Raw genomic sequence first — 20989 nt, 5'->3', positions numbered from 1 at the left:
GGAAAAGTGCTGTGCACTTTCTGATATTCAAAGAACAAGTCTGTGCTCGAAACACTTACAAAAAATGAATGCATAGCTCAAAAAGTGAGCTGAAACTGTTCGTAAACGTCGTTATGGAAAATTGGCGTGTTCATGTCTAACAGAACAATCTGAGACTAAAAAAAACCAATTTAAAGAGGAAAAAAAGAAGATAGAAGGCCAAATATTGTATCAAACAAAAAATTCTGGTTAGAGCAACGCTATAACTTTTTAAAATCAGCCGGAAACTTGTAAACGTATGCAAAGTTTCACGATTTAAAACGTTTAAACCAGAATTTTACCGAATTTCATGTATTTTGAGGTTCAAAACATGAAAGTTTTAGTGGTTTAAGGGTCCGGGAGCTTAAAACCTCAACTATACAGACACATTTCTTTTAACTGCTAAAATTTTCACTTCAGTTCTCCTTAATAAAAGATTTTCTAAAAGCTAAACGGACTGGAATCTGTCAGGAAGACTGTCCTTTCAGTACAAAAAAGTGGTCACTTTTTTCGTTTTTTTTTCTCAAAAAAATCATACTTGCAAACCGGGAACCGATACGGGCCGGCCCGTAACTCGCTAGAAACTCAATATTATCGGCTGAAAAATATACCAAAATGTAGATCTCGACCAATTCTATGTCCGTGTCCTACTCATGTAATTGATGGGCGAACTGCGCTATCATTGGGCAGTTTGCGGGACATTTGGGCAGCCCTGCGGAGTGGCAGCGGCAAGCCGCCCATTTGAGGCGCAGTTCGCCCGATCCCCGCGCATTGCCTGCCCAGTAGCTGCCCATCACCTGCCCATGCGCAGTTTGCCCAAAACCGGCGCGGTCGCCCAAACCACTGGGCAACTGGCGCACTAGCTGCCCATCTGCTGCGCAAAATTATGTGAGTACTACGGGCCGGGAAAAAGTGCACATTAACAAATAGCCATCCGGCCCGTAGTATGTCACAGTTATAGAACTCATCGAGATCTACATTTTGGTATATTTTTCAGCTCATAATATTGAGTTTGACGCGAGTTACGAGCCGGCCCGTTTCGGCCCGGTCTGCAAGTAAGAAAAAAAATACGCGTATTACAGAATAACACAATAGGACAAAATGTTGTCACAAGCTATTGAATAATAAAAAACAAACCCATCAGGGTGGGCCAATTCGTCGAAACGTTTGTTATTTCATATGCCATCTGACATATACAAACTGTATACATGTATATTGGAAAAACAAAAAAATACATATCAAAAATCGGAATTCGAGTAGTTTACTCATTCGTTATTAGTGTGTTGTGTCAGTTTACATGTCTGCGTCTCTCATCTCTAATACGAGATTGTCTAGTTATTTTCACATTTCACACAGTTCACATTCATTGTCATAGAATTTAATTGTTGAGTCAATGCGACATGACCCGTGACGACTGGAGCGATCGGGGATTCAGGAAGAAGGGAATTTGAGGAATTTCATCACTTTTATAGTGAAAAGGACTGAAAAAAAAATAAAAATGTCATTTTTTAACGACAATTGGTTGTTTATGACTGTTTTCATGAAAAACTTAATTTTCGCCATAGAAATACTATTTTTTGAAGGTTTCAAACCGATTTTTTGCTATATTTTACTTGTTTTTGACCATTTTGAGAAAACATACTGTAATTTAATATCTCTGGATCCGGCTAAGTTTGAGACCTCGTTACTACAAAAAAGTAAATCAAAATTTAATGAAATTATATTCATCTTGTAGATCAAACCTAGTAGATCATCTTTGTAGTTGACAACTTTTTGATAGCTCCGCCCACTTTTGAGATATGCGCCTTTAAAGTTGGAAATTTGTTAAATGAGTCATTTTTAACGCCAAAACGTGATTTTTACATCAAAAAACGCGGAAAATCCATTTCTGACGTTAAAAAATATTAAAAACGCAATTTTCTATGTCGGAAATTACATTTTTAGCCAAAATTTGGCCAGGGAAATTTTGGTCAAGGTGTACCACTATGAGAATGGGTACCAGGGTTCGATCCCGCTTGGGGTCCTTTCTTTTTTATTTTTTTATTTTTTGTTTTTAATTTATTTTATGTTGTAGATCAAAAATAGCGCTACATTTTTCCAGTTGACAACTTTTTGATAGCTGCGCCCACTTTTGAGGTATGCGCCATTGAAGATAGCCTCCCAAGAAGGAAGAGCGCTACCTCCCCACTATCTTTAAACGCACATATCTCAAAAGTGGGCGGAGCTATCAAAAAGTTGTCAACTACAAAAATGATCTACTAGTTTTGATCTACAAAAATCATACAATTCCAAAACACAAAAATAGTGACAGAATGCCATGACGGGCTCTCAAAGTGAGACTTCTCTATGAAAATTTTTCCGAAAAAAAAAACGTTTTTTTTTAAACATGTGAAATGACAACTAAAATCCAAACTTTCAGAAATACAGTATATATATTGTTTGAATCAGAAATCAGTCAGAACATTCAGTGTCCGTCTTTTTTAATCAAAAACTTTTTCCTAGGCTCCGCCCCCTTATGTTATATTGTTATAATTCCAATACAACAAAAACATGAACATAAACATACAAAAGAAAAAGTGAACAATAGAAAAAAAGGGAAAAAACTGTCGGAGAGAACATAGAAAAGGGGAATTCACAAATATATGGAAATGATATTCAATGAAAATGAAAATTCATAAATAAATATAATCTGATCATATCGAATTGATGTTTATAACGGGGGTGTCACGAGGTCTGTGTACTTTGAACCTGAAATCTGGCGCGCCTGCGGCGCGTCTGTCTGTGTGTCTACGCACATTGGTGTCCGGATGTCCAAGAGTACTGTATTGTGGACATCCGGATGCATAGACACACAGACAGATATAAGGATTCACCTAACTACCTGTAGCAAGTGCGATTTTGAGCATTTTTTTGTGTTTCTGGTGTCTGTCTGTGTGTCCGTGTGTCGGGATGTCCTACACATACAAATCATATATGACTAAAAAGCTGAAGACGTGACAATTCTGAATTCGTTAAAAATTTTTTGCTATCTTCAAAATAAGCCGAGATACAAAGATTCAAAGTTACGCCTCTCGGAATTCCACTTGTACACGAGGAGTTCACGGAAAGCGAAATCGCAAATCTCGATTTTTCTAGAAACTTCTGAATAGATATTTTCCGACACTCGGATTGTGAAAATGTCATTCATTTTTCAGAAAAACTTCCAGAAATCGAGATTTTGTACTTAATCAATGATCCTCCACTCATACATTTCATAATGTCTACATTTGACGCGACTTATCTCAATTTCTGAAGTTTTTTTATTATTAATGAAGGCGTTTTTCAAAATCAGCGTGTTTGAAAATACCTAAACACCAGTTTATAGAAAATTCCAGAAACTTTGATTTCGTGTACTCCACGTGGACAAGACGATGAAGCGGTTTTCAGAGAAGCGAGAGCGAAAACAGTTGTATCTTGGTTCAAATTACTGTTAGCGAAAATTTAAAAACGGATTCAGAATCCTCACGTCTTCAGCTTTTCAGTCATATATTTTTTGCATGTGTGAGTCATCTGGACCATACAGACACACAGACAGACAGAGAGGTCCTCCTAAATACCTAAGAAAGTCAGATACTTCAACACTCTGAACAGTGTTCATGATGTCTGTCTGTGTGACCATGTGTGTTACTGTCCGGATGTCCGGGACTACTGTATTGTGGACATCCGGATGGATAGGCACACAGACACACAGACAGACATAAGAATCCCCCTAACTACCTGTAGTAAGTGCGATTTTGAGCATTTTTTGTGTTTCTGGTGTCTGTCTGTGTGTCCGGGTGTCCGAATGTCCAGTATGTTCATATTATATATCAATTTAAAGCCAAAAACCTGAGAATTCAGAATCCGTTAGAATTTTCAAAGTTCGATCAATTTGACGCGAGATATAACGATTTTAAAGGAATCAATTTTCAAATCTCTGTTGGTTTTTGACCTGTCTGTCCATCCGTATGTCTGTCTGTTTGTCCGGATGTCCAAAATAAAATAAAATCTTTATTAATTATACGGAGCAATATCCTCCACATGTAACGTCGTATTCACACTCTTCTCGTCAATTGTCAAATGCTTCTCAATTTCAGAATCTTTGGCGTCGTGGGATTCTGAATTTTTGACTTCTGGAGTCTTCTGAGCGTCTCCACCCCCACCACCGCCCAACTTCTGATCCGGAGTCATGCCGGGCGGTCCTGTCTCCTCTTTTTTTGAATTTCCAGAATTTCCAGAGCCCACACACATTCCCTGACTGTCACAGATATCTTTCGGATCGTCATTCTTCAGACGATCTAGATTCACTCGGTTGATGACATCACAGAGGCTGCTGGAGTCGTTCTCCGTCGAGTTGAGACATTCGGAACGGATTTTCTGGAAGAAAATGGGGTATGAATAGAGGAAATAGGGGAAACATTGCATTTTCAGCGATTTTAAGCGATTTTCTGAGATGTCTGTCTGTGTATCCGGATATCCAGATGTCCAGTCTACTTAAATTATGCATTGTTATAAAGCTGAAGACGTTAGGATTCTGAATCCGCAAGAATTTTTCAAATTAAAAAAATTTTGAAGCGAGATATAACGATTTGAAAGAAGCCAATTTTCAAATCAATGTATCTCCGTTGGTTTTTGTCTGTCTGTGTATCCAAATGTCCAAATGTCCAGTCTATTCAAATTATATATCATTATAAAGCTGAAGACGTTAGGATTTTGAATCCGTTAGAATGTTTGAAATCGGTTTAAATTTACGCGAGATATAGCGATTTTAAAGTAATCAAAATTCAAATCGGTGTAATTCCTTTTATATTGACCGTTGTCGAAGTCTAAATACAAATTCCAAATCCTTACGTTTTCAGCTTCAAAATGATATATTATTTGGGTGTATTGGACATCCGGAAGCACAGATGCACAGACAGACAAACAGACAAAGGAAGAGCGATCTTAACCACGTTTTTCGTGTCTGTCTGTGTAACCGGATGTCCAAATGTCCAGTTTAATCAGATTATATATTATTTTAAAGCTGAAGACGTGAAAATTCTGAATCCGTTAGAATTTCTGAAATCGGATAAGTTTGAAAAGAGTTACAAAACTTTGAGTGGGAAGAGACCACCTCTTGAAAATCAAAAACTAAAACCGGTGCAACTCCCTTAATATTAACCGTAGCCAAAATTTGAAAACGGATACAGAATCCTCACGTCTTCAGCTTTTCAGACATATATAATATTGGTGTGCTGGACATCCGGACACACAGACAGACAGACAGAGATTGAAAAAACTGACGGAGAAACCTACTTTAAATTGTTATATCTCGCTTCAAACTAATTCGATTTTGAAAATTCTTACAGATTCAGAATTCTCACGTCTTCAGCTTCGAAATCATATATAATTTGAACATACTGGACATTTGGATACCCCCGACACACAGACACACAGACAGATACCACATAACACTCTTAATATCGCACTCGCTACAGGTAGTTTGGTGGGTTCTTATGTCTGTTTGTCTGTCTGTCTGTGTGTGTGTCTATGCATCCGGATGTCCACAATACAGTACCCCCGGACATCCGGACACTAACGCACATGGACACACAGACAGACACTGCTCAGAGCGTTGAAGTTTCTGGCTTTGCTACAGGTCTGTGTGTATACCTGTCTGTGTGTCTGTGTGTCCGGATGTCCTACACGCCCAAATTTAGTATACCTAGAAAGCTGAAGACGTGAGGATTCTGAATCTGCTTTTAAATTTTACATACGGTTGATATGAAGGGAGTTACAGCGATTTGAATTTTCGATTTTCAGAAATTGGTCTCTTCCCACTAAAAGCTTCGTAACTCCCTTCATATCTCTCCGATTTCAAAAATTCCAACCTATTCTGAATTCTCACGTCTTTAGCTTTTTAGTCTCTCACACTTAAAATGTCATTTTCTCTCCTATGACCCCCTACGAACCTCCTCAAAATCCTGCTCGGTCGCTTGTCTCTCCTTCAATTTCAATATGACCACTTGACAGAATTCACACAGAAAATCGAGAGGAATCAGTTGAAGATTCGGGGGTTCTTGGTCCATGACGTCAGTGTCGTTGTCACGGGTAAATGTGTATTTGATTACTTTGTAGTCGGGTTTTATTGTCTGAAAATTGAGAAATTTTAAATTTGAGATAGGTTGCGATCGGCTAATTGACTTTGAGATCCCGTCACGGCTTTCTGGGTTACGGTATCATTTTAGATGTGTAATGGTTACGTAGATCAAAACTAGTTCTCCATTTTTTTAGTTGACAAGTTTTTGATCGCCCACTTTTGAGATATGCGCCTTTAAAGTTGGAAATTCGCTAAATTAGTAATTTTTAACGCCAAAATGTGATTTTGGACATGAGGTCGCTAGAGACGATTTTTAAGCAGAAAGTAAGTGTTTCCGATCATATTTTGTTAATAATCACTATTATTAGCTTTCATCTGTATTAATTAATGGTTAGAACGTATTTTTCTTCCTTATTAGTACGTTTTATCAGCAAAAAACCGACTAAAAACCGCCATTTTCAAAAAAATTGTTGCAACTTGCCAGTTTTTGCTTAATTTATAAATTCACTTTGTAGATCAAATCTAGGGCTACATTTTTCTAGTTGACAACTTTCTGATAGCTCCGCCCACTTTTGAGATATGCTTTAAATTTGGAAATTAGTCATTTTTATCGCCAAAATGTGATTTTTACATCAAAATAACCGGAAAATTCCATTTCTCACTTTAAAAACTATTTAAAACTTAGTTTTACATGTTGGAAACCACATTTTTAGCAAAAATTTAGCCGAGAAGATTTTGGTCAAGGTGCACCAATGGTACCAGGGTTCGATCCCGCTTGGTGTCAATCTTTTTAATTTTTGCATTTTTTTTTGTTTTTAGTTTGTTTTATCTTGTAGAGCATGTCTAGAACTTCATTTTTGTAGTTGACACTTTTTTGATATCTCCGCCCACTTTTGAGATATGCGCCTTTAAGACAAAAGTAGGTCGCGCGCCGCCGACACACCAGCCAATCTTTAAAGGCGCATATCTCAAAAGTGGGCGGAGCTATCAAAAAGGTGTTAACTACAAAACTGGAGATCTAGATTTGATCTACAGGATAAAATAACCTAAAAACGAAAAAAAATCAAAAATCAGAAAAATTGACCCCAAGCGGGATCGAACCCTGGTACCCATTCTCATAGTGGTGCGCCTCGGCCAAATTTTTCTCGACCAAATGTTTGCTAAAAATGTGGTTTTTGACATGGAAATATAGATTTTGTATAGTTTTCAACGTCAGAAATGGAATTTTCCGGTTATTTTGATGTAAAAATCACATTTCGACGTTAAAAATGACTAATTTAGGCTGTTTTCTTCAATTTTTGCGAACTTTAAAGGTGCATATCTCAAAAGTGGGCGGAGTTATCAAAAAGTTGTCTACTAGTAAAATGAAGGTCTTGGCATGTTCTATACAGTCATACAATTTTTTAGTTTGCTCAAATCAGTTTGAGCTTCGTGACGGGCTCTCAAAGTAAGAGCTCGGATGTAAGGTCGTAACTTGTCACCGTCCCAACTAGTCTCAAAATTGTCCAATTTTCGCAATTTTTTCTGGGTACCAAGCTCAAATTATAGTGATTATGATGAATTAGTTGATTAAGTCTAATTACCCCCTAATTACCCCATTAATTACCTTTTCACCGCCCATCACTGGAGCAGCGGCACTGTAGACAGCTAGTACCACCAGGATTGTCAATTCGAGACGCATTTTTTCAGAATTTTTAATATTTTCAGCAGGCAAATCGGGTTGTAATGAAGCACTGCTTTTCCTTTTCGTCTCAAAAGAAGTGGGCGGAGCCTAAAAAGAGGGAAAGAATGAGAAAAAACGACGAAAACGACAGAGGAAGAAGAGGATAATCTTGGCAAATTGCAATTTGCCAAGATTATCCGATTTTAGAGGTCACAAAGGGGCGAGACTGACGGGAGAAAAGGGGGTCATAAACCAGAAGCGGAGTGGGAGGTATGCAAAAAAGAAAAGTGAATATTTATGGGGTTTCCTTCCGGAAGGCCCAAGGCGCTTCCTTGTTTGAGCAGAAAGAGCAAAATTTGGAGCAAAAGGGAGAGGGGGAGGGGGAGGAGCACAAAATAAACAAGAATCTGATTTTTGACGGGTTACGGTAGTCTTTTGGCCGCCCATTTTCACATTTTGATTTGTAGTAATTCGGGGAACTGAGTCCGATGTAGCCTCGACCTATATCTTGCGATTGAACTTTAGTTTGGAAAGGAAGCTCTTAAAAAGACCGAGTTATCTGGAAGTGTCTCAACTAGAAAAATTCGAAAATCAAAAAGTCAACAAATCCATTCATATCCGGCCGGCGGCACATTACCAAATAGCCATCCGGACCGTATTATAACAGATACGTAGAACTCGTCGAGATCTACATTTTGGTATATTTTTCAGCTCATAATATTAAGTTTGAAGCGAGTTACGCGGTGGCCCCCACATAACAATGGAGGTATTTTCATTCATGAATGACCATTTTATGAATGAAAATTGATAATTGCCGTGAAACAGGACATGTTTTAGTCATAATTAAAAACGGACGCATAACTCGCGTCAAACTCAATATTATTGGTTAAAAAATATACCAAAATGTAGATCTCAACGAGTTCTACAGTACCGCTCAAAAGTATAGTAAGTTTTGGTTTTTAAAAAAGGTCGGACTTTGAGAGTGTGTCATGGTTATACTTATTGTCCCATCAAGTAGATTTTTAATGGATCATATAGATCTCAAATAGAACTTCATTTTTGTAGTTGACAACTTTTTTGTGCGGACATTCTCCAAAGAGTTACATATCGACAAAGTAATTTCCCCCTTAAATCGACCAATTTCAGTGCAAAATAGTGCAAATCGTCTTAAAATGACTATAAGGAGTGTCCGTACAAAAAAGTTGTCAACTACAAAAATGGAGCTCTATGTTCAATCTATATAATTCATTAAAAATTTTCATGGTGTGTGGCAATCAGGATTACTATGGCACACTCTCAAAGTTGGTCATTTTCCACTGAAAACAGCAGAAGTTGATGTGTCAGGTACTGTATGTCTATGGTATAATACGGGCCGGATGAATAGACGTTAATGTGCCGTCGGCCGGGCTAGAATGGATTATCGCATTTTTTCTCGATCTCTATCATATCTGAGACATACAGCTCGCCGAGATCGACATTTTAATATGTTTTTCAATTTATTATATTGCGTTTCAAGCGAGAAAACTTAACAAAAGCGATTTTTTGGTGAAGAATGAATAAAATTTTTGCCGAAAATTGCATTGAAACAGTCAAAAATAGGCAATATTTATGGCAAATCGCTCAATTTTTTTGTATTTTACAGTCTTGCACAACAGAGTTGCGCGGAAGTGTTTTTTTCTAAAACGGAAGTCGGAAGTAAAATTTTGAAAACGGAAGTCGGAAGCCGGAAGTGAAAAAACGCCCGGACGTTGGAAGTCGGAAGTCGGAAGTCGGAAGTAGATTTTTTCGCAAAGATTCAAAAACTCCTAGAAAAAGTTCATAAAATTCGCGAAAATCAGTGGAAAATTAGTTTTTGGCTGAAGAAAAGACTATTTTCTGTCCATTTAGACCATTTTTCCCTGCATTTCTGCAAAATATACTTTTCGGAAATTCCACAATTATGGAATGACGGAAGTCGGAAGTAAACATCCGAAAACGGCAGTCGGAAGTCGGAAGTAAAATTTTAAAAACGGAAGTCGGAAGCCGGAAGTCGGAAGTGAAAAACAGCCCGGAAGTCGGAAGTCGGAATTCCGCGCAACTCTGTTGCACAATATAATAGTGCTGGAATAACTGAAAAGGCGTTAACGACGCCCCAGCCAAACAAAAACATAGGAGCGCCAGACATGAAATAGGCGTAAAAGGCACGCCAGACACTAAACATCTTCCCGAACAACGCGTCCAAGGCGCCCCAGTTTTTACCGAAATTCTTGAATTTCATAGACAAAACGCGTCAAAAGCACGCCAACATCCCCTCACAGGGGGTCTAAATGCAGCAAACAATGCTCTAACTGAAATCAGTAAAAAAGGCGTCAAAGGCACGCCAGATAGCCTCAAGAACACAAAAATTGCCCAAAAAAGTTCCAATAAAAAGTGAAAAAAAGAAATAAAACAAGTTGAATTTCTGTGTGAAAAGTGATGGTGTCACCGCAGTGGAACAACCCTTCTTCCTTTGTCCTTCTTCTTCTTTTCTCTCTCTTCTTCTCACTCACTCTCATCATCATCACAGTCTCCTATCTATAGGATACAAGTCACAACAATAAGTAACTACTGTTAGGTGGGTAGGTAGGTGTGTAGTGTGTATCGATTTGTTTATGGAATGGAAGAATACAAATGATGATGATAAAGAGATCATTAATGGGAAAGGCGGGGGAAATAGAAAGTATCAAAAATCAGAAGAAAAAATACAATTTTCCTTCGATTTTCTTCAATTTTCAGCATTTTTAGCCGGAAAAATCACATTAAATCAGTGAAAATCCTCAAAAATCGATCGAAAATAGAGATTTTAGACCAAAAATCAAAAAATCAGTTGGGAATAGGTGAAATTGGGGAAAAACTGATGGAAAATCGCGTTTTTAAGGTGGAAATTATACAAATTTACAGAAAAATCGATGAAAAATTGATTAAAAAAAAGAATGAAATCATGGCGGGAGATCGAGTGAAAAATAGGGATTTGAGGCAGAAATTGAGGGGAAAAATATAATTCTTCAAGCTATTTTTGTCAGAAAAACACGAGAAAAACAGGAATTTTAGGTGTAAAACTACGTAAAACAATGATATTTCCACCGATTTTCTTCAAATTTTTGTGATTTTTCGCTGATTTCCACCGATTTCCAGCAATTTGAGTTGAGAAATCACTGAAAATCCTCAAAAACCGATCAAAAACAGAGATTTCAGAGGGCAAAAATCGATGAAATTGGGTCGAAAATGGGGTTTTAGAGCAAAAAAAATGAAGTAAATCGGTGAAAAATAAAAATTTCAGGGGAAAATCAATGAAAAAACGATGGAAATAGTGGAAAAATAGGGATTTTAGAGGACAAATTGGGTGTTTTAGGGGCAAAAAATCATGAAAAATCGATGAAATTCGGCGGAAAATGGGGATTTAAAGGAAAAAATCATGAAAAAGAGCGAATTTCACGGTCAAAAATAGGGATTTTAGGGGAAAAATAGGGATTTTAGAGTGAAAAATGGGTCAAAAATAGGAATTTTAGGACAAAAAATATGAAAAAATGGGTGAAAATCGCACTATTCATCCATAAATGACCATTTTAGCGTGATGTTGCTCTCTTTTCGGAATTCTGACACATTTCAGCGGAGTTCCCGATTCGAATAGTGCCAATTGACGGGCGAAGTCTTCAGAAGACCCAGAAGACGTTGACGATGGAGGAGGAGGGGGCGGAGCTTCTTTTGATGGAGACGAAGATTTGGAGATATGAGTAGAAGACGTGGTGGGCGGGGCGAAGGTGACAGCTGGTTTCGTCTGGAAAAATCAGAAATTTTTACATGCTGGCGCGCCTTTGACGCGATTTAAAGTGATTGCGAGGAGGCTGGCGCACCTTTGACGCGTTTCTCTAAGAAATTCAAGAGTTTTGATGGAAATCTGGGGCGCCTTTGACGCAATTTGAAGTATTTGGAAGGGGACTGGCGCGCCTCAGACGCGCGATTTGAAACAATAGCAATGGCTGGTGTGCCGTTGACGCGATTTGAAATATTTGGTGGGAATGTGGGGCGCCTTAGACGCGCAATTTGAAACAATTGTAAGGTGGCTGGGGCACTTTAGACGCGATTTGAAATACACGGAAGGGGATTCTGGCGTGCCATTTACGCTTTTTCATCTATCGGAAACACTGTCTGGCGTGCCTTTGGCGCGTTTTGTCTATGAAATTCAAGAATTTCGGTAAAAACTGGGGCGCCTTGGACGCGTTGTTCGGGAAGATGTTTAGTGTCTGGCGTGCCTTTGACGCCTATTTCATGTCTGGCGCTCCAATGGCGCGTTTTTGTTTGGCTGGGGCGTCGTTAGCGCTTTTTCAGGAGGAAAATTTGTATTTATAAGAAGTCAGGGGCACATTCGGCGCGATTTTAGCTCTGAATGTGTCTGGCGCGCCGTTGGCGCGTTTCTGTGGAATTTTCATAAAAATTTCACAAAATCGAACAGAAATCATGCAATATTTCTCACTTTTTTAATAAATTTTAAATTTATTGATGATCGGCTTGAGGCGGCTCTCCTGCTTTTCCAGCAGGCTGAAAATTCTGAATTTTTATGGAAAAAATCTGAAAAATCATGCATTTTACACCAAAAATACGACATTTTTGGATTTATAATGCGAAAAACGCGCCAAAGTCGCGCCAGACGATCTCAATTCCACTCGAGAAGGTAGAAAACGCGTCAACGGCACCCCAGCTTCCAGTTCTTCCGAAATTTTGCAGAAAACGCGCCAAAGGCACGCCAGGATTCGGGTTTTCTCGGAAAAACACGCCAATGACACGCCAGACATCGGGTTTTCAGGGAAAACGGCGGCAACGACACACCAGTCTTCGGGGTTTCAGAGGAAAACGCGCCAAAAAGACGCCAGACTTCAGGTTTTCAGGGAAAAACGCGTCAAAGACACGCCAGACGGGTTTCTCTGCTCAAAAAACCGAATGACGCAAATAGTCGCGTTGAGTTAATTAAGTTAATTAACTCAATTAGGCGTCTCTCTTCCGCTGAAACCGAGTCAGTGACATTTTCAGCCAAAATTAATCGGATTTTCAGCCGATTTTCAGCTCAAAAGAGGGATTCGAACCTCCTTTTTCTCGTTTTTTTCGGTTCTCCGCCTTCTGAATCCTCGCGATTTCTGCGAGCACAGCGTCTTGCTCCTCCTTTGGTATTCTCACGGTTTCGAGCTCATCAATGTCCGAATATGGGATTCCAGTGATTCGAGCGACCGCCGATTTGGTGCTTGTAGAGGCCATCGATGGATAGCCCTGCATACTTTCAGAGGGGTTAATATATAGGTTTGAGGGGTGAAAATTAGGCTGAAAATGCTGAAAATAGGTGAAAGAGGTGGAAAAACTCTCAAAAAATGCTCAAAAAAGGTCAAAATTGGCTAAAAATCGGGGGAAAAATAATAATTTATGGGGAATTTTCTTCTTTTTACACAGAGAAATCAAAACGGGGATAAAACATTGAGGGGAAAAAGAGGAGATAAATAAATTAGACTGGTTTGTAGTCGAGTTTCGACTCGAGACGCTTCGCATCACCAACTTTACGGACGGCCTTCATGAAGTCCTCGTCGATGACGAACTCACGTTCAGCACGGATTGCGAACATTCCTGAAAGAAGATTTGATGATTTCGACATAAAAAATGAGAAGTTTAACGCGCCAAAGGCGCCCCAGTTTGTTCAAAACCACTCAAAATTCTAGAAAAACGCGTATGAAACACGCCAGACACTTCTAGGTCTCATAATCGCGCTGAATGCGCCCCTGACTTCCAATAAATACAATTTTCCGTCCTGAAAAGCGCTAACGATGCCCCAGCCAAACAAAAACGCGCCATAGGAGCGCCAGACATGAAATAGGCGTCAAGGGCACTTTTTCAAGAATTTTAGGCTGAAAAACACTTTTTCAGCAAAAAATCTCAATTTTCTGTCTTTTTCAGGAAAAAAACGACTTCATATTGCGGAAATGGGGAAAATCACAATCTCTCAAGATTTAAAGCCAAAAATCAAGTTTTTCCACTGAAAACCTTAATTTTTGGCTCTAAATCTCGAGAGATTATAATTTTCGTCATTTTCGCAATATGAAATCGTTTTTTTCCTGTTAAAACTGCAATTTTCAGCTTTACTCACTATTTTTCTGGCTGAAAATGCCTGTTTTAGCTGAACTCTGTCTATTAAATCCGGTTTTCCCACATTTTCAGCCAGAACATTAGTATTTACGCCTCAAAATTGCAGTTTTCAGAGGAAAATCACGATTTTGTACTTTTTTTTCATGGTTTTCAACACCAAAATCCTAGTTTTTCACAGAAGCACGTAACTTTTCACTTAAAAATCCCGTTTCTGCTCAAAAATCATCTTTTTAAAAAGGAAAAATCGCAAATTTCGACCCTAAAACTATTTTTGACCGAAATTTCCCGTTTTTTTCAGCCCCAAAATATGATTTCCCACTGAAAACTGGAACCGGATTAAAATTCAGATTTCTAAGTGATTTTTCAGTTATTTTAAGCTTCAGATGGTTCAATTCTGAGTCTTTGAACATTTATCCTATCTATTTTATCTATTTTCTGCCTATTTTTAGCGATTTTCTTCCATCCGTACCCGCTTCAGTGCACACATTTCTCAAATCCGCCGCCGAGAATCCATCCGACAACTTAACAACCGCCTCAAAATCAATCTCTCCATGCTTCGTAATCTTATTCGAATGGATCTTCAGAATCTCAAGTCTCGATTGCTCATTCGGCAATCCGATTTCAATCTTTCTATCGAGTCGTCCAGGACGAAGAAGTGCCGGATCCAACGTATCCGGTCGATTCGTCGCCATAATAACCTTCACTTTTCCAAGCGAATCGAATCCGTCCAACTGATTGAGAAGCTCCATAAGAGTCCGTTGAATCTCTCGATCCGCCGACGTTCCCTCCGAGAAACGGCGTCCACCGATCGCATCGATTTCATCCATAAATACAATGCAAGGCTGATGATCTCTGGCGTAATTAAACATTTCTCTGATCATTCTCGCCGATTCTCCAATGTATTTATCGACGATAGCGGAGGACACAACTTTCAGGAAATTACAATCCAATTGAGACGCCACTGCACGCGCCAAAAGTGTTTTTCCGGTTCCGGGCGGTCCGAATAGAAGACATCCTTTGGGTGGAGTGATTCCGACACGGCGGAAGAGTTCCGGATTGATGAGGGGCAGCTCGACGACTTCACGAAGCTCACGAATTTGCTCGGCGAGCCCTCCGACGTCCGAGTAGCTGATGTTTCCCGGGTCTTCGTGAGACATTTTGTAGACGAGTGGGTCGACTTCACGGGGCAGTTGCCGCCTGAAAATTGAAAATTGAGTGAGAATTTCTGGAGAAATGGGAAACACTGGCGTCTTTTTTGCGTGTTTTTCCCTGAAAACCGGAAGACTGGCGTGTCTTTTGCGCGTTTTCTGCTCAAAAACCCGATGGCTGGCGTGTCTTTGGCGCGTTTTCCCTGAAAACCCGATAGCTGGCGTGTCTTTGGCGTGTTTTCTGCTCAAAAACCCGATGGCTGGCGTGTCTTTGGCTCGTTTTCCCTGAAAACCCGATGGCTGGCGTGTCTTTGGCGCGTTTTCTGCCTTCTCGAGCAAAATTGAGAATGAGTGTGTTTTGAGCTGAAAATCCAATTTCAGGGCTCTTTTTATGGAAATGTCACGGAGAGACCCATGACCCCCCGTCTGACTTGGTTTCAGCGAAAGAGACGCCTAATTGAGTTAATTAAGTCAATTAATTAGGCGCGACTCTATTTGCGTCATTCGGGTTTTTGAGCAGAGAAGATGATAGGGGGAAGTCTGGTGTGTCTCTCACCGATTCTAGACTTCGAAACACAGCCGAAAAGCGTCAATGGCACGCCAGCATCTCGGTTTCATTGCTCTGGAAACGCGCTTAAGACGCCCCAGCAAACTGAAAAACGCGTCAAAAACACGCCAGCTAGAGATAGAAAGCGCGCAAATGACACGCCAGCTAATCTCAAACCTACTCGAAAAAGCAGAAAACGCGCCAAAAACACGCCAGCCTTCGGTTTTTCAGGAAAAACGCGCCAAAGAGACGACAGCCTTTGGGTTTTAAAGGAAAAACGCGTTAAAGACACGCCAGCCATCAGTTTTTCAGGGAAAACGCGCCAAAGAGATGCCAGTCTTCGGTTTTTCAACGAAAACGCGTCAAAGACACGCCAGCCTTCGGTTTTTCAGGAAAAATGCGCCAAAGACACGCCAGTCGTCGGATTTTCAGGGAAAAACGCGCCAAAGAGACGCCAGCCTTCGGTTTTTCAGGGAAAATGCGCCAAAGACACGCCAGCCCTCGGGTTTTCAGGAAAAACGCGAAAATTGAGTTTTTGACCAACTTTGATGCGATGTTTAGATCAAAATCCGCGCCAAAGACGCCCCAGACGTCGAAAAATCACGATTTCTGTACTAACATGATGGTAAGAGTGGTCATATCCAACGCGACTCTCGTTCCCTGCTTCAATTCCTCCTTATTGATCGAACGACGACATCCGACGACATAACGTGGTCCATTCGTCGCCTTCACAATGAATTTCTCCTCTGAAAGTTGCTTCAACACCTCTCCGACAATCTGTCCGACGGATTGCAACGATTTGATGTCGTTCTCCGATTTATCGAATTGTTTTGTCAGTTCGCTCTCTTTCTTCCGCAAATCTTTCAGCTTTTGCTCGATGTCACGGCATTCGGCCAGTTTTCGGCGGTAGTTGTTGAGCGCTTTGGTACGCTCGTCGACGACGACTTCTGGTCCCGTTGGCTCGACCATTTTCTGCAAAAAAATGATGAAAATGGAGGAAAAATAGTGAAAATTCGAAGAAAATGAAGGAAAAATGACACAAAAACGTGAGATTCCATAAAAATTTGGGCATAGCTTCCGCATCAGAGTGGCAAATGCGCTCTAATGATAATCTGACGTTAACTTTGTCATTTTAATCGGAAAACGACGAAATCAACACTTGATTATCAACAGAGCGCACATGCCACAATTCACAGGAGTTTGGAAAAAAAAACAGAGTTGGATGCGTTTTCGAACAACAGAAACCATGTTTTTGAGCAGTTTCTAACACTTTTTACTCCAAAATTACGATTTTTGGATCAGAGCTGAAAAATCTTTTAAAAACCCGAATTTTTCTAGAGTAAAGATGTCATTTTTAAGGCAAAACTGACATTTTTCCACTGAAAATGGCTCAAAAATAGATTTTCCAGTTAAAAATCGGTCAAAAGTAGCGTTTTAGATTCAAAAACCTCAAAAACCGGTTCAAAAATCACATTCTCTGATTGAAATTGATAAAAAACGCCAATTTCAGACTTGAAATCGCTCGAAAATGCTCCAAAAATAGTTTCTCCAGTCAAAAATCGGTCAGGGGTATTTCCGTTAGAAAATGTAGTTTTCTGTTCGAAATTGCACCAAACTAAGCAAAAATCGCAAATTTAAGTCAGAAAATCGCCTTTTTCAGCTCAAAATTGACAAAAACCGCTGAAAAATGTCCTTAAATGAGCAAAATTGAGCGAAAATCAAAAATGATGACAAATAACAGCAAAAATCAAGAAAAATCTGATTTCTGGCAGGTTTTACATAGATTTTCAATTGTAAAACACCCAGAAATCAATAAATTCACAGAAAATACAGCATAAAACAAGAAAACTTGGTCAAAATCTGTCGGTTTTCGTTTTAAGAAAATCTTGACCAAAATTACAGCAGGAAGCCCGAAAATTATCAGTTTTCTAGGTGAATTTATGATTTTTACACCTCAAAATTGCAAAAAATCAACAAAAACTGCATTTTTACCTCAAAAAATCACGAAAAAACCGGAAAAATCGCGGGAAATGAAAAATAAAAATTAAATTGTCATCGTGTCCATCAGAGCGCGTTTGCAACATTCTGCATTTGCGCGTGACGGTGTCAGCTGCGTACAATGCGTCAGACTTGACGACAGTTAGGTAATAAGGAATTTTAGAGTCTAAAAACTTGATTCTAGCTTGTTTTTGCTGAAATTTTCTAATTTTTCAAGGATATATAGTGATGGAGGAATTTTCGGAAGAGACTGTAAGTAAAAATTTTGGGAAAATTCGTATAAAAATCCAGTTTTTAGCAGAGCCCCCCAGAAAGAGGAAATTCGGTGGAATTCGTGGCGAGTGTGGAGCAAACCGAGCAACCATACACGGTTTTAAGCCATTTTCAGCATGATTTTAACCCGAAAATATCGATTTTCCAGCCAAATCCCATGAATTTCCAAAAAAATCGCCCAAATGCCGCACAAAAGAAGAAACCGCAGGCGCGAGTGGTACAAACTTACCCGCATGGCACTATAAACGATGCGATTGCACCGCCCATGTTTGCTACGATGAAAGAAATGACGGAAGATTTTTGGATAACGAGAAAACGGAAAATGGAGGCGTTGGGTCTGGAGGAAATGCGAACGAAATCGAAGAATATGAGTGTTCCCATGGCTAGAGTCAAGAAAATTATGAAAATCGATGAGGATGTGCATCATGTTGTGAGGATTTGAAGATTTTGATGGAGAAAATTGGAGAAAATCGAGAAAAATCGGAGAAAATTGAATTTTTTAGCTCAAAAACTCGGGAAAATGACGATTTCTCATCGATTTTTTATCTAGAAAACAGCCAATTTGTCGTTTTCGAGGCTTTTTGAGCTACAAACGTAATTTGCTTGTCGAAAACCGATTTAAACGTGTTTTCACTTCGAAAAATGAACTTTTTATCGAATTTTTGAACTTTTCTATGGAAAATCGATTTTTTTATGATTTCTTGTCAATTTAAAGCAATTCTCAGTCGAAAACCTGGATTTCTTTATAATTTTTTAGCTGGAAATGCAATTTTTGACTCAAAATTGAGATTTTGCTCATTTCCGTTCGATTTTGTACAGAAAACTATAAAAATTGCGTAACAAATGTCACTTTTGCATGAAAAACGTAATTTTCAGAGCATTTTCGACTTTTTTTTGAGTCTAAAATGATTTTTCCAGTGATTTTTGTCTTAAAAGTATGTTTTCTTAGAGATTTTTTACAGTAAAAACCAGTTTTGGAGCATTTTTGAGCGATTTTCTGTCGAAAAATGCTAGTTTTTGCCTATTAATAGTGTTTTTCATCCATTTCAATTAGTGAAAAGCGATTTTTTGGAGGTTTTTGAATCTAAAACACTACTTTTGACCGATTTTTAACTGGAAAAGCTATTTTTGGAGCATTTTTGAGCCATTTTCAGTGGAAAAATGCCAGTTTTGCCTAAAAATGGCATCTTTACTCTAGAAAATTCGGGGATTTTAAAAGATTTTTCAGCTCTGATCCAAAAGATCGAAATTTTGGAGTAAAATGTGTTAGAAACTATTTAAAAAACATGGTTTCTGTTGTTCGAAAACGCTCGTGGCATGTGCGCTCTATGATAATCAAGTGTTGATTTTGAAAAAAAGAAGGAAAAAAAACGCTATTTTCCAGTGATTTTCGACAGAAAATTGAGTTTTTTGAACGATTTTTAGTGAAAAAATCTCATTTTTGACCGATTTTCGACTGAAAAAGTCATATTTCTTCCAGTTCGTCGGCTCTGATGCTCCAATCTTCATGGCTCAAGCGGCTGAATTCTTTATCGAAGAAATGACAGCAATGGGATGGCAACACGTGAATGAGGCACGTCGTCGTATCCTTCAGAAGGCCGATATCGCGACGGCCGTCCAAAAATCTGAACAATTCGATTTTCTAATCGATTTTCTCCCGGCGAAACAAGCGGAAACCACAGATTTTCAGTCAAAAAGACGGAATTCTACGACTCAAAAAGCTGGTTGGAATAGTGGGCGGAGCGTCGTGGAGAAGCCACGCCCACTCCCACCGAAAGCCACGCCCCCTACAGTAGTACCGATGTTCCAATGTATTCAGAATGAAACGGAAAGGGGTACGGTAGAATATCAGATTATACAAACGAATTCTGATTTGCCGTCGACGTCATCTGCTGGTGGAACGACGTCTTCTAATGAATCGAATCATGGATTTGTGGCGCCTATACCGAAAGTGACAAGAAAAACGACTTAAATCTCTATTTTTCAGCCTAAAATTGCAATTTTTAGCCTCAAAAACCTCATTTTTTAACCTAAAAACTATGATTTTCAGCCTAAAATCGTGGTTTTGAAGCTGAAAATCTCATTTTTAGCCTCAAAACCATGATTTTCCGCCTCAAAACCTGTATTTTTAGATGAAAACCTTGATTTTCCTCTTAAAACTGTGGTTTCCAGGGGGGAAATTGTGATTTTCAGTCCAAAGCCCTTATTTTTGTTCAAAATTCATCCTTTTTTTCTGAAAGAAATCCTGATTTTTGACTTTAAATCCTTAATTTTCACCCAAAAATTCTAAATTTTCCGGTTTCTCAGCTTGAAATCCATAATTGTGTGCCTCAAAACCCCTATTTTTCATTAAAAATACCAAATTTTTCGGTTTTTAGCCTCAAAATCAAGATTTTCAGCTTCAAAATCATGGTTTTGAGGCTGAAAATACGACTTAAATCTCTATTTTTCACACTAAAATTGCAATTTTTAGCCTCAAAACCTCGGTTTTCAGCCTAAAATCCCGGTTTTTGTGCTTAAAAAACTCTTTTTTGGCCTAAAAATCATAATTTTCAGCCTAAAAACTATTATGTTCGGCTTCAACACCATGATTTTCAGTGAAAAATCATGGTTTTTATGCCGAAAATCATTGTTTCGAGGCTGAAAATCATGCTTTTTCAGCTGAAACACCCAACAACCAAGATTGTCAGCTTGAAGTAGTGGTTTTGAGAATGAAAACCCAGATTTTTAACTTAAAAATCTCATTTTTGGCCTTAAAAGTATGGTTTTCAGTCGAAAATCTTGGTTTCAGGTTTTTTTAAAAGACATGATTTTGGTTTGAAATTCCTTTTTTTCACTCAAAAATTCCTTTTTTTTTACCCCGAAAACCAGGATTTTCAGCCTAAAAACCTCATTTTCGGCCTCGAAACTATGATTTTCAGCTTAAAAACCACGATTTTCAGTCAAAATTACGATTTTCAGCTTTAAACTTTGTTTTTTGGTGAAAAATCGCGGTTTTAAGACTGAAAATCGAGGGTTTCACGCTGAAAATCGCAATTTTTAACCCGAAAATTCCTTTTTTCTGGGTTTTTTTGCCACATTTTCAGCCTCAAAACAATGAT

At 38.8% G+C, this 20989-nt stretch overlaps 4 protein-coding genes across 4 annotated transcripts; 1 reads left to right on the top strand and 3 right to left on the bottom strand.

Annotated features, from left to right (window-relative positions):
* Positions 1 to 4050: 4050 nt before the first annotated feature.
* Positions 4051 to 7796, bottom strand: GCK72_007852 (uncharacterized protein; the record flags this gene model as incomplete). Its single annotated transcript, XM_003097483.2, has 3 exons — positions 4051 to 4413; positions 5988 to 6167; positions 7722 to 7796. The coding sequence occupies 3 exons, from the start codon at positions 7794 to 7796 to the stop codon at positions 4051 to 4053; spliced, it is 618 nt and encodes a 205-aa protein (XP_003097531.2).
* A 3547-nt stretch (positions 7797 to 11343) lies between these two features.
* Positions 11344 to 13064, bottom strand: GCK72_007851 (uncharacterized protein; the record flags this gene model as incomplete). The annotated part of the gene is made up of 2 exons (XM_053726493.1): positions 11344 to 11574; positions 12969 to 13064. The coding sequence occupies 2 exons, from the start codon at positions 13062 to 13064 to the stop codon at positions 11344 to 11346; spliced, it is 327 nt and encodes a 108-aa protein (XP_053590687.1).
* Positions 13065 to 13287: 223 nt separating this feature from the next.
* GCK72_007850 (uncharacterized protein) lies at positions 13288 to 16586 on the bottom strand (the record flags this gene model as incomplete). Its single annotated transcript, XM_053726492.1, has 3 exons — positions 13288 to 13406; positions 14392 to 15119; positions 16237 to 16586. The coding sequence occupies 3 exons, from the start codon at positions 16584 to 16586 to the stop codon at positions 13288 to 13290; spliced, it is 1197 nt and encodes a 398-aa protein (XP_053590686.1).
* Positions 16587 to 17843: 1257 nt separating this feature from the next.
* GCK72_007849 (uncharacterized protein) lies at positions 17844 to 19860 on the top strand (the record flags this gene model as incomplete). The annotated part of the gene is made up of 4 exons (XM_053726491.1): positions 17844 to 17867; positions 17914 to 17985; positions 18037 to 18318; positions 19369 to 19860. The coding sequence occupies 4 exons, from the start codon at positions 17844 to 17846 to the stop codon at positions 19858 to 19860; spliced, it is 870 nt and encodes a 289-aa protein (XP_053590685.1).
* Between the last annotated feature and the right edge of the window lie 1129 nt (positions 19861 to 20989).

Source organism: Caenorhabditis remanei, chromosome II, assembly GCF_010183535.1.
Source record: "Caenorhabditis remanei strain PX506 chromosome II, whole genome shotgun sequence".
NCBI classification, from domain to species: domain Eukaryota; kingdom Metazoa; phylum Nematoda; class Chromadorea; order Rhabditida; family Rhabditidae; genus Caenorhabditis; species Caenorhabditis remanei.
The sequence above is the reverse complement of the archived record's forward strand: the minus strand, read 5'-3'. Positions and strand labels throughout refer to the sequence as shown.